Genomic DNA, 13320 nt, shown 5'->3' with positions numbered 1-13320 from the left:
CACTAGGAACAGTATAACCCCACGCCGCACGCGCCGCTGGCAATGTGTCCACACTTCATTAGACGGCTAGAAAAGTTTAACTCTACGGTAGGTTAAAAATGTAAAGAACCTTAATTGTAGAACTTAAATGAAGCAACAAGAAAGTATCTAATCATAATTTTCGTATCATGATGCACAGTCGTATCGCAAAAAACTAAATTCAAACCTTTTTTCAAGTTGATGGCAAACGCAATGTGGTATGTAGAACTTTGGCGAAACCAAAAGGACGGTAATTTCGTGTTAAGTACCTACTAAATGGATGTGCTCAATCAATCTTACGATTACGACTAGCTCCGGCTTTCTGCTTACTTTGCTTGATGATTGCGTAAAATTTTTTTATATGCGGTCTGGTGACCAACGAATTAACCTTTCGAAATTCAGACTCACAGATTCACAACTGCCGGATAAGAGTAAGTATTCGGGGCGCTTGGGTAGGTAATTGAGCGGCTTCGTGCTCTGGATATGATATGCTGTTAGTATATCTACGCAAGTTGTAATCCACACAAGAACACGGCCATGTCCATACCTGTTCCGTCAGAAAATTACCCTTATGTGTTCTGAATAAGCAAAGATATATTCAGATAAATATTAAATTTTGACCAATTACAGTCCTTGAATTTAGGGAGGGTAGAGATCCAAGCTTAATAAATATAATATTTGTATTACTGCCATTTATCGAGTCCTCGCTTTGGTTCGTTTCGCTTCTTTAATACGTTATATTCATGTATGTACATATCTGTTTTCTGCACAGTGACATAATTACATTTAATGTTAATTAAGGTGATATTGTCACTTAAGTGATGAATAAAAAGAAAGATTTTTGTAACTTCTTTATTTCTTGAATACTTAACCTAAATTATATAAAAAATTACTTAATGCTCCAATTTCAATGCTTGCAAAGACAATTTTATTTTTTGATGATGATAAATTTTCTTTATATGAATTCACACAGGTCGGTGGTTGCCCGCTATTCTCACACGCCGGGCTCCTCGATCTCGTTGACGATCTCAGTGGGCTGGAACTCGGCAGTGGCCTGTACGGGGGCGGATTCTTCGTCGTCATCGTCATCAGCGCCGGGGTGCGCCGGTACGAAGCCCTGCGGCTCGCTGCGCGTCACGGAGCCCGGCGCGCTCCACGACGCCTTGCTCTGTGGTCATTTGTAATAGTTTATGAGTGATATGGTATTCTTAGTTATTTTTACAATGTGCGCTATTTTATCAGGCCCCCCAGAAAATGTGTGCGTGTTCCACTCAAATTTAAAAAAATGTTTACCCTGCAAACAAACTATTTTTACCGCCTAATGCTTCAGCATACAATTTCAGAGTCATAGAAAATATGCCGTTGTAGTTGGGTTTCGTTATTAGTTACTATAAAGTCAGGTACTAGTTCATTCTTTTTAAAGGGTCCTTTTCACTTCTGAAAAAGTTTGAAGCGCCATCGCAACTCCGACCTGGCACCCAGTGGCACCGGCACGTACTTGCGCGTCGGGGCGGCGCACGAGGTCGAGGTACACGTCGTACACGTAGCGCGCCATGTGCGGCATGTCGCGCACGCGCAGCGCGAGCGCGTCGGGCACGGCCGCGCGCGCGCCGCGCTGCGCCGGCCAGCGCTCGCCCGGCACGAGCTCCAGCTCCAGCGAGCGCTCCACCAGCTGCAACGCGACACGCGGTCGTTTTACTTATTTATATCATTTTCGACCAGTGAGTGATGTAATATGTGTACTGGAACGGTCGGTATGTGATTATATTGTTAATAAATAAATATTCAAATTTTTAGTACGTTGCATGGTGCGTACAGATTCACAGTATATAAACGTGGACTGAATAGTGATGAGGACGTTGTTTAAGCGAATGTTATGGATCGTCTAGTGTTCGGCTGTATGAAAAATTTAAATAAGTTGTACCTGATTGAAGGTGGGTTGAAGTTCGAAGCAGTTGCGGAAGAGATTGGCCCTCGCGAAGATGTACAGTCCGAGGCGTGCTCGGGAGGCGGCCACGATGAGTCGCCGCAGGTCCCTGACGTGGCCCACGGCCTTGGTCCGCACGAGCGAGATCAGAGCTATGTCGTTCTGTTGACCTTGGTATTTGTCAACTGTTGTGACCTGTATGAATATAACAAGGACACTTAGAATTAATTCCGTAATTACAACAATAGGTTTACTTGATCCAAGATCTTTAATTGATCATCTTGTTAGACCTTCTGTTACAGCCACGTTGTATGAGTTTGATAATGCTTAAATAATATTTTATCATATTTTTTATATAATTATGACTGAAAAAAAAAATCACTTATTGGAAAATGAAATCTATAACAATTTTATAAATGCGAAAATAACTGTCTATCTGTATGCTATTTTTGAATTTGATGTAATTTGCTATGAAGAAAGCTGGAACCACGAGTAAGAACATAGGATAAGCTTTTTTTTTATACGACCAACCCCTAAAACGCAAACGAAGCCGCGGGCTACATAATGAATATAAATAAAATGAATTTATTAATTACTATATAAATTTTATTATATATTATATAAATAGACCATTATTACCTTATGTGGTCGCCCAATCAGTGGATTTTCAGCGCATCTTTTGTTAATGACGTCTCGAATTAAATGTTTTTGTCCATTGTATGTGGTGAGGATCGAGATCTTCTCTGCGGGCCAGCCGATTAGTCGCATGTACATAAACACCGCCACGACATACTCCGCCTCGGCCAAATTCTAAAACAAATGATTCGTCCTTTAACAATACTTGAACGATTCTTGTAATAATTGTATGAAATTTGTTAAAATGGTAACAATTCAGAACTTCTTTTCTAATTAATAGATATTTTTGTAAAATTAGTACAAGTTTAAATCTTACATGGTTTAATGAATTATTTATAAAATTTATTTGATTTTTTTATAGCACGAAGCAAACGGGCAAATATATCTGCCTGTTGATACTATAAAATGTTCAAACCTCTTCTTCTTCTCTCACTGACACGAGACACCGCACACGTTATTAACTATTATTAATTTCCAAGATGACGATGTTTATTGTGGCACCTGTGCTTACTAACCCAGAAACAGTTGCACAAACTTCTACAACTACGAAGACGTATAATAGAGACCTAATGAAATCTGAAAAATAAATTATAACGATTGTCTTACCTGGTAGAAATAAGGACTCGGCTCAGTCTCGCCGGCACCGTTAAAGTCGTCCACGTTGATGAGCTGGAAGTCGTGTCTCAGGCCGGCATTGGCGGCGCGGTACTCGGGCAGGCGACACACGTGGGACAGGTCGCCGAGGTTGCGGTAGCGCCAACGGTACAGGTTGCAAATACTGAGGGCCATAACCAGTACTTTGGTAACAAGTATTCTGCTTAGCCGAGACCTTTATGGTAAATGGCGATGAGAGAGTGGTGGGGTGATTTCTAGAATATAAGCATTTACTTTTTTTCTAAAAGACTTCGTTCAAAACGTTTTCAAAACGTAAACAGCCAGAAGGGTGCTCCATGCAATTCCAATCGAAAATCAGAAATAGAATAAATTGGATATTATTTATATCAGGAGTGTTTTCCCATTAACGCAACAGGATTTAACACAATTAAAACTCTGTATTCAATGGAAATTCCGTATGTGCGGTTTTTAGTACTCAATAAATGTCCAGAGGCTCATAAGTAGCATCACTTATGAGCGTCTTGATTAAATTACGGTATAATATTGTTTTTTGTTCTATCTACACACATATTTCATTTTATTTAATTTCTTCTGTTTCACATTCCGTATTTTGGAAACGATCTTTTAAATTATGTAATAATGATCAATATAATATTTTATTTATTTATTTGTTTCATGGTTTTTACAGCGTTATAAAATTTAGATTTATTATATTCCATAATTATAGGAAATGAAAATAAGATCAGAAATAGAGATTTTAGATAATCCAATCCATAAAAGCGCTTACCTTTAAATTAAAAATAAAAGCATCTTTTGTACTTTATTTTCTTTTGAATGATTGTTTCTATTTATGTGTAACATAAATAACATAGAATCTTTTCCTAACCAGTAACATGTTAATGATTCAAGTTATTGATCAAGAGCCGATGTCTTGAGATACGTGTCACGTACACGAGATGAGAACCTGAGATGAGCTTCATTAGTTCACTCATCGTGTACTTTACTAGTAATAGAACTTTCAACCGTGTTGAGGTAGAATTATAAATGAGATAATTCTTGTTATTTATGTATTATTTTGACGTCCTACTTCTTTTATAGATGTAAATAAAGAATGTTTTACACGTTTTAAACTATTTTTGTATTCTGATGATCAGATAAATTATATTATAATTATATTTTTGTATTTTGATGATCAGATAGTTATGTAACAAAAAAAAACGCCTACAATAGCTGCAATCGCGGTTGATATCAAGTTGATATGCTAGTATTTATTAAACAGATGCGTTGCCTTCGAAATTTAAAAAAATACTCCAGAACATATATAAATAAAAATATTATCATTCAAATTGAGAACCTTCTCGTTTTGAATTCCATTCAAAAGTAGATTTTTTGGCAATCGAACGTTCTTCTTTTTATAAAAAAAAAAAAACATTTTATTTATTGTACGTAAATACAACCATAACCTTTGACTCAACTGTTTTGAACTATTAATCTTCTACAGACTTTAAAAAAAAAGAATATAAATATTTAAGAATAATTCGGAAAAAAATGTATGGAAAAATTAAAGTAATTTTAACTATATAGAAATTCATATTCATAACCAAATAAAAAAATTATTAAGTAAAAAAAAATTACGAAATAAGTCTTAACTTAGACTTTTCTAGGTCTTGTCAGTGATCACAATAGCATGCGTACACGGTGACTACTATGACGGAGACGGGTACTGCTGGTTTTTAGCGGGAAGTATGGCAATCAGATGTGATTCCCACATACTCCAGCTAATATTTTTTTAAATTACGTGGTAGAGATACTTAGAGGCATTATCCAGCCCTTCAATTTATGACTAAGAAATGATTTTTTAGTCATGAATTGAATGAATTATAAAATATTTCAAGTATATCGTCGCTAGAATTTATTTTACCTGATAAAAAAAATCATTTCAATAATACGACTGCCTAATTGGGCAAGTTTTATTAGAATGAAAATACTATGTAAAACTTTTTTAACTTAATTATTAATTCAGTGAAATATATTTTTAAAATTATATCTTCCATACCTTGGTCTTGCACGTCCTTGAGCATCCAATTCAACGTAAGGCACTCCGAGTCGAACCATCCTCGTGAAGAGACTCTGTTCCATGTTGCAGTATTTCTGGAAGGCCATGTTTTTCACCACTGGAGGTAGCTGGTGATGGTCACCGATCATGATCCAGCGCTTAAGACGCGACCGACCATCTTGTGGGTTTTGTAGAAGGAGCGGTATGAATGTCTCAATTTCGAGGATCTGGGCTGATTCTTCCATGAGGATGTTGTCATATTTGAAACCTGAATATATAGAATTATTAATATCTTAACAATGAAGAAAATAAAAATATCTGGTTATATATGGTTCCATTTATTTAATAGAATATATATAATATACATATTTCTAATTTATATATACATATGTAAAAAAATATATCTATATAAGTCACTTACCCATTTGCACTAGCTCAGATCGTTTTAGGGCTGCGTGTGTACAGGTCATAGCTATGATCTTAGCTTCCTTGACTAGTAAATATTTTGAACGATCTAGACCTGAACGAAGCAGTTCGAACGCGCGAAACTCTTCTAATTCTTCGAAAATGTGATCTATATACCTATTAATAAAGTTTAAATTTTATTGAAATGTTCCCGTCGAGTAAGAATAATTTATCGTTGACGTAACAATAATAAGTAAATACCTATAACAGCTCTGCGCCACCTCCATATCATCTTCGTAGGACTTTCCGGGGAACAGCGGCTTTGGGGCGTCATCGAAAAATTCGTGGAATGGAAACTCCTTGCTTATGGAACTAATTGATTTTATCTATAACAGTAAAAAGGAAGTCACTCTCTATCTTTTGAATTAAGTAATAAAATTATCTTTTTATCATCAATATAAGATTGAACATATAGGTGATAAAAAAGCGTGGAATTAAACGTTACAGTATAATCTGTAAAATGAGGACTCAGAAGTCCTTGTATACTTTATTAATTAAAATATATTTTGATTCGATTTGATTTTGATACATAAAACCACCTTATTTACTTAAATGAGAGTTATTACAGACAGAGAGGAAGCTGCAGTAGCGTTACCTGGTCCTTCTGGCAGGCGTGCAGGAAGGCCTGCCAGCGCGGCCGCACGTGGTACACGTGGAAGTGGTGCGCCAGCTCGCACGTGGCGCCCGCGTCGCCGCCCGCCGCCAGCGTGCGCTGCAGGCGCGACACTTGCTCCAGCAGCTCCATGCGCTTCGCGAGCACGTAGTTCACACGACCGTATCTGCGTATGATATTGTACCATGCAGCGTTAGTGAGACATAACTTCCTCAAAGAATACCGACAGCATGAGAGATCCGCACCTTGAGAAATCTTTGTCCGTCTGCAAAGCCTCCTCTCCGTGACCGAGACGAAGAAGATGTCGCTCGTCCACGTCGAGTTCGGCGACCTTTTCGAAGAGCTGGTTGAGTGCCTGATTACTGTGGGTCACGACCAGGGTGCGCTCCCACGGGAAGTTATGATAGAGATTCGATATTATCTGCACGGCGACATCAGTTTTACCTAGATGGAATACTTTGGTTTAATATTGTATTTTTTGAGTATAATAGTTAAAATAGATAACCCCATTTCGACTGTTGTATAGACATATATACGATTATCCCAAACGCTAAAAATATATTTAATGAGTAACATAAAAAATCACTTTATATCTATATTTTTAAATAAAATATAATCAGTAGTTCACAAAGGAAATACTTTATACAAATAATAATAAAAATATTTCAATACATAGTTCAATTCCTTTAATAATAATATAATATAATATGTAGGCGGTACAATGCTATACATTATTGAGTCAGAGTGAACTATTGAAATATTTATTTTATGTAATATACGTTTATAATAATATTGTGTTATTTTTAATAGGAAGATAAATAATACTCCACGTGCTGAATAAGTGTACTGTTTTACAAAATAGTTGAAAATATTGAATAATTTTTCTTACGTATAGGAACTCATATTTGGCTAGACTGTTTTTAAAATGCAAAGTAAACATTTTAATAAAGCAAATTTTACAATGAATTTAATATAAACTCGGAGTAATTTTTATAAACTGGTATTGTACACAAACAAAAGTATAACGTTATTTAAAAAAAAACATACATTACATTACATTTGAATTTTTATCACGCACGCGCAAGACATTTGTCTAGACATGTCGCTTTTATTGTAAATACCGCCTATTGACACTCATCTGCACTGTGTCTGCATCATTATAATATTATTAAGTAAACTTAGCCAATACATTGAGTAAACTGGCCCGTCTGGGTAGGTACGATATTCTACCGCCTAGCAGCAATGTAAAGGGTGAGTTTGACTAGCCAGTGTAACCACTGCCACAAGGGACGTAATGACTTGGTTGCGCATTGGAGTCTATGAGTGGTTGTGACCGCTTACCATCAGGTGAGACCTGATATCCCTATTTCATTAAAAAAACATCATCTCAGATAGTTTCATTTGTGCCTTTGATGTATCTGTTTTATTATTTTGATTGACTTTAAGTTTGATATTTTTTCTACATTGATTTAAACTTAAAATATTTAAAACGAATAGTATGACTATTCGCTCGACGTGATAGACAATAATGGCAATTATTATGCATTCAATATATTGTTTAAAATATTCTGATATATTTTTTTCATCACAGTACACCATCGTCTGCTCAATAGCGCGGTAGCTCGGTATGCGATTATAGAACTAGAGATTTTTTCTGTTGAATCATCGTTCCACCGAAAGAGTATCAGCAAATACGGTTAAAGTATGATAATTTAATGTTCCGGTGCTGGCGAGGAATGACGTAAGGTTTCATTTTCGATAGATTGTTTGATTGTGATTAATTATAATTTCTGTGTATGCCAATCATTGTTGTTGGAACGACACACGTGATCAATTCAAACATCAAACCAATAGCTGAATATTAAACAGTAAAGACAATACGTTGCATAATACTATTAACATAAATATTCTTAATACCAATCTCATGAACGTGGCAGAATATTTTATGTCAATTAGTGTAAATACACATAACCTATAAAAAAAAAAAACAAATGTCAACTTATGTTTTTTAGCAGTTATTTTCTACCCATTTATTAATGCTTGTTGACGTTTGTGTTTAGTTCATTTTGTCCGTTCTTATCTAAATATATGAAATGTAACTTAATTAAGTTGTGAATGGTCCAATTGATTGTTACATTTTATTTTATTTTTAATTACATTTAACGTTTGCGTTGTTCTAGAATAAGGATTAACAAGGAAATTGCTACTACAATACTTGTCCTAAAAATTTAATTGAGTTTGTTATCTCAATCATACCGATCAATCTCATTCGTGTCTTCTCCATCCTACGTGACATCGGCGAAATAATCTGTGCCCTGTCAGCACAACTAAAAGCCATTAAACTAAGAATTGTTTTTTTCTAATATTTATTATTAAGCAAGCGGCTATTTTGATTGACGTCTTACATATTCTATATTTAAACGTACGTCATGTTTTCCGATAACCCCATGAGGCTAGCAACATTCGACGAACATATTTGTGTTCTATATTTAATCTCAAGTCTTCAATCGATGTCTCGAAAAACAACACTAGTGCTATATTACGCCAGTTGAAAAAAAACAGACGTACCGATGACGTATATATAGATCAAAGGTTTGTTTACTTTCTGTGTGTACACGTATAAAAGTAAGCTAAGTTAGATTAAAGAATTTTAACATTGCTATAAAAAAAAATGTTTTTAAATTAGCCTTAACTTACGGTTAAAACGCCGTAAATTTTCTTAAATAAAAAAATGCAATGAATATACTCTAAGTGGTCACTACTATCCATAGACATTGCCGCTATAAGAAATATTAACCATTCCTTAGAGCACACCATGTGCCACCATCGGAGCTTATATGTTATGTGCCTGTAGATACACTGGCTCACTTACCCTTCAAACCGGAACAAAACAATTAAAGTATTATTGTTTGGCGGTAGACTATCTGATGGGTGGTACCTACCCAGATGGGTTTGCACAAAGCCCTGCCACCAAGTACTAATATAAATTGAAATTTTAGTATTGTCTGATGTCTTTTAGCTGTGCTGTAACTAGAAGGAGCATCTCACCTGTTCCCGGCGGACCGACTACCAGCGTGAGTCCTGGCTGCATCCCTGACCGTATGGCTTCGACTTGTGTCGGAGTAAACAATATGTTATTTCTAAAAAAAGAAAATCAAAATCATAATTACAAATATTATATTAATTGGTCGACGAATGATGATAGCAAGAACGCAGCACGTAAATAGAGCGCCCGAACACTTTCCGGTCGTTTCGGATTTGCCGCTCCATCGGATTTGTATATGATAGAGTCTGTTTGTTCCAGCTAATCACTGGAACGGCTGAACCGATTTTGATTGGACTTTCATTGGCAGATAGCTGATTCAATAAGGAGTTTAATAAAATTATATGATATTAACGACTGATGGCCCGCAATTACCGGTTAAGATTCAAGGCCATCTCGACTTTTATAAAGTTATGATTTTAAATTTTATTTTTTGAATTTGATTATAGATCGATTTTTTCTATTAAAACCAATAGAATAAACATTTCAATAAAAAAAAAGTTAAATTCAGTTAAAATAAATTCGCTATAAATTTTACACCTACTAAATTAATATGAGAGCTTGCAGCTGTCTGTCTAACCATGTGTAGTTAAAGCACTTGAAACTGTAACAAGCCAGATGTCTCTTGTATGAGTGCATCAGAGATATATACATAATTTGTTGACATGTGTGTTGAGCCCACGTGTCTGTATTCCATAGGTAACGTGTATATTTCTATAATTTACTCGTCGTTTAATATGTACTAGAATTGAAAATGCGAAAGTAACTATGTCTGTTAGATCTTCACGCTTAAACGGCTGAACCGATTTAGAGGAAATTTGGTATGGAGATAGTATGAGTTCCAGGGATAAAGGCTACTTTTTCAATTCGGAGGGGGGCGGTTTATGTGCTATAGGTATAGTCTTATAAATTTCGGGCGGGAACAGCGCCGGGTTCAGCTAGTAATATATATATTTCTACATTGGTAAATATAACATAATTTTTAAGGAGTAGTGTGTTAAACTTAAGTGCATTTTATATGTGATAAAGGTAATTAATGTCTCTGTAAAAAAATTCATATAAGAGCACAATTGTATTCCTTGGGCGGACCCACCGTTTCCTGCAAAAGTTCCTCCTCGAAAAATAGTTCTGTGACGCTGGGGCCTCTTTCAATCAGGGGCCCCATGCCCCATGCAACTGCATTGATAGCTTTAGCTTAGTAAAACCAGTGGTTCAATTCTAAAGCCCATGTCGGATTTATACTAGACGAAAATAAATATTACTTCTTAGGTTCATTGTAGAGATAAGGCCCCCTCTTCGGCTGCACGTGTGGCTGCACAACTATCACTTTGCGCGGTTCGTCTTCGTCCATTGCATTCTCTCCTAGTTGCTGTTTCCGAACCACGTTTTCGAATGTTAACCTGATGACATCAAAATTGGATCAAATTTTTCATCATATTCAGATCATCAAATTAAATTTAACACTTATTTATCAACTTGGAGAAGAAGATGGTGATGGTATATTTTAGAAGACTCAGTTGTCCTTAGATTGCTAATACGTTGCCAACATTTGGAAGTATAATACAATGAGTACCCTTTTAAAAAAGAAAGTTTTAGGCAGACAAACATAACATATTATTAAACATTTTAAAGAGCTTTATTCGTAGTTTATAATATATATTTAATTATTGAATAATATTTTCAAATCTATCGTATCGTCAGAGAAGATATTTGCATTTAGGTAAAACGTCAAAAATTTTTAACGTAATCGAATAAATATATTTTTAAATGTAATACATTTTTCTAACAGTGATATTACATCTTGATGTCCTGGCTTCTAGTCCTGTGTCAGTTCAATGAACAGCTATTCTTTTTTTTGGTCAAGAAACAGTCTTTTTCTCCGGAAAGTTCGGTCCAAAACTCTTGGACCTAATTATGAAGGTATAGGTTTCATAGCGCATAATCGCCTGCACTAATATTGGTAACCGTCGCCGAAATTCAATGAGGTTTTAAATTTTTCTTAACGGACAGTGTCATAATCCTAAATCATAATATGTCAACTTACTTGAACGGGCGTATAAGTTTTCTGGGATCATCTGTTTGAACTTTGATCTCGTGTCCGGGGAAACTGTTGCGCAAATGTTCCATATCCAAGAATGTATCGTTGAAGTCTAGAGTTGGAATTTCATTGGGCATTCTGTGCAGCAAAATAAAAGACAGTGTTTTGAATAAATAGGTAATAACGATTAGTGATATGTACCCAAGTTATATTTTTAGCAATATTTTTATTTCAAAAGCAAGCATGTTTTGGGCCAACCAGTGTTTAGCTATCTTGATGGTATTTCAATGGCTTTCATCCAAAAATATATCATAAAATGTGTGATTGTACCTCGTGTAATGTGCTTGACCGGGGTCTCCATACCCCAGCACGATGTCATGCAACCAATCAGGCACAACGCACTCCGTGTTCATCAGCTCACGTATCGTCTCCAGGACTGCCTTAAAGTTATTCTCTTTGGGTTTGCGACGCATCACAATGTTGAATGTTTCGTATACGTCCTGAGAAATTAAATGTTAAAGAGATTAGATTTATGAAAACTTATATTTATTAGAAGTATAATGAACTTTTTATATTGATTAGAAAAAATAACATAATATCTTTAGCGGCCATTTTCAGCGGATATATTAGTGTGCGAGTGACTGCGACCGCAGATAATAATTAATGCTCAGATCCCACGGGCTAGCGGACGAGATCACAATACTATCTAGTAGTAAAAAAAATTAAACCAACCACTATTCTGTTTTAGCGGTTGGCTGTCCAAACAGCAGACACAATAGTTTAACTATGAAACACATGCGATTATCTTTTAACCCTTTGCTTGTTCTGAGATTGACCGAGTTATCAAGCAACGAACATCGCATAAAAGTTCCGAAAAAAAAAAAAAACTAAATTATATATTTCAGTAAGAATAATCTGTAAAAACCATCAAAAAATAATTTCCAATAAGCTTTTAAAAAGTAATAACAATTCCTCGTATCGACCGTGTTTTAGTGTATGAACTATTTGTGAAATTCCAATAAATGTAAACCTACATGCATTTCCACCCACTAATACGCCAGATGTTGATCTTTGCTGAGCCGATCGCGCGAGCTATTGTTAATAATAGCACAACTTTAAAGAGTTGTAAATTTTATTTACAACTCTTTAAATTTGTGTTATGTAATGTATACGGTTAGGTTAGAATCAAATTACAATTCGGAAGGTCATCTTTATTAAATTTGAAACAATAACAAGGACTGTAAATTGTTCGTACAAAATCACAAGAACTACTAAAATATTTACCCCAAAATGTTACCCTGTTCGTTTGAAGAGTAATTGAAAATTTAACAAATGAATCTTTAACCCTTTGTATAAGATATATGAATATTGAAGGACTTTATAGGGTTAATAATAAGATAATTGTGTGATACTTTATTTTCACCCGTGTATGACGAAATCATTAAATTTTCATAGTCATAATAAACTAATAGTACTTTAAATAAAAACTAGCGTAAAAAAATAGTATTAAAAGCAATATTTCTATGTCTTACAAATAAGAATTAAATGTTTATTTTAGCAGTACCAAGCACAACTTTTATTTTTACAATGGCTTGTATTTTTAAAATTGGTTTTGGAAATAAACTACGATAATACTCTGTGCCATTATGCAGTAACAACTTTTAAATATCTTGAATCTTTTTCATAGAAAAATGCAAGAACAGTGATTATAATTGTAAGCAAATGGTAATAATATGTAAATACAGTAAAATAAAAGAAAATTATTAGTTTATATTTCACAAATAATTATGACAAAATAAAATTGATTATCAATTAAAAACCTTTTATATCATCTGCGGTAGAAAATATGGGTATTGGACTTTGTTGGGGTTTATATAAAATATTAATCATTCAATCGTATGAAGTACGT

The 13320-nt window shown here is 34.9% G+C and overlaps 1 protein-coding gene across 1 annotated transcript in view; it reads right to left on the bottom strand.

Annotated features, from left to right (window-relative positions):
* Positions 1 to 890: 890 nt before the first annotated feature.
* The window catches only part of LOC113399472 (RNA helicase aquarius), a 75818-nt gene continuing 63388 nt past the window's right edge, over positions 891 to 13320 (bottom strand). Inside the window, exons 14-27 of the mRNA XM_026638614.2 lie at positions 11742 to 11911; positions 11418 to 11549; positions 10636 to 10773; positions 9379 to 9470; positions 6576 to 6774; positions 6313 to 6496; positions 5919 to 6043; positions 5674 to 5834; positions 5253 to 5520; positions 3188 to 3359; positions 2585 to 2755; positions 1943 to 2140; positions 1517 to 1690; positions 891 to 1186 (exon numbers count right to left, since the gene is read on the bottom strand). Coding sequence (XP_026494399.1) covers positions 1013 to 1186; positions 1517 to 1690; positions 1943 to 2140; positions 2585 to 2755; positions 3188 to 3359; positions 5253 to 5520; positions 5674 to 5834; positions 5919 to 6043; positions 6313 to 6496; positions 6576 to 6774; positions 9379 to 9470; positions 10636 to 10773; positions 11418 to 11549; positions 11742 to 11911 — 2358 coding nt within the window. The 3' untranslated portion in view covers positions 891 to 1012. The remainder of the gene's footprint in view (positions 1187 to 1516; positions 1691 to 1942; positions 2141 to 2584; positions 2756 to 3187; positions 3360 to 5252; positions 5521 to 5673; positions 5835 to 5918; positions 6044 to 6312; positions 6497 to 6575; positions 6775 to 9378; positions 9471 to 10635; positions 10774 to 11417; positions 11550 to 11741; positions 11912 to 13320) is intronic.

Source organism: Vanessa tameamea, chromosome 19 (assembly GCF_037043105.1).
Source record: "Vanessa tameamea isolate UH-Manoa-2023 chromosome 19, ilVanTame1 primary haplotype, whole genome shotgun sequence".
Lineage (NCBI taxonomy): Eukaryota > Metazoa > Arthropoda > Insecta > Lepidoptera > Nymphalidae > Vanessa > Vanessa tameamea.
The sequence above is the reverse complement of the archived record's forward strand: the minus strand, read 5'-3'. Positions and strand labels throughout refer to the sequence as shown.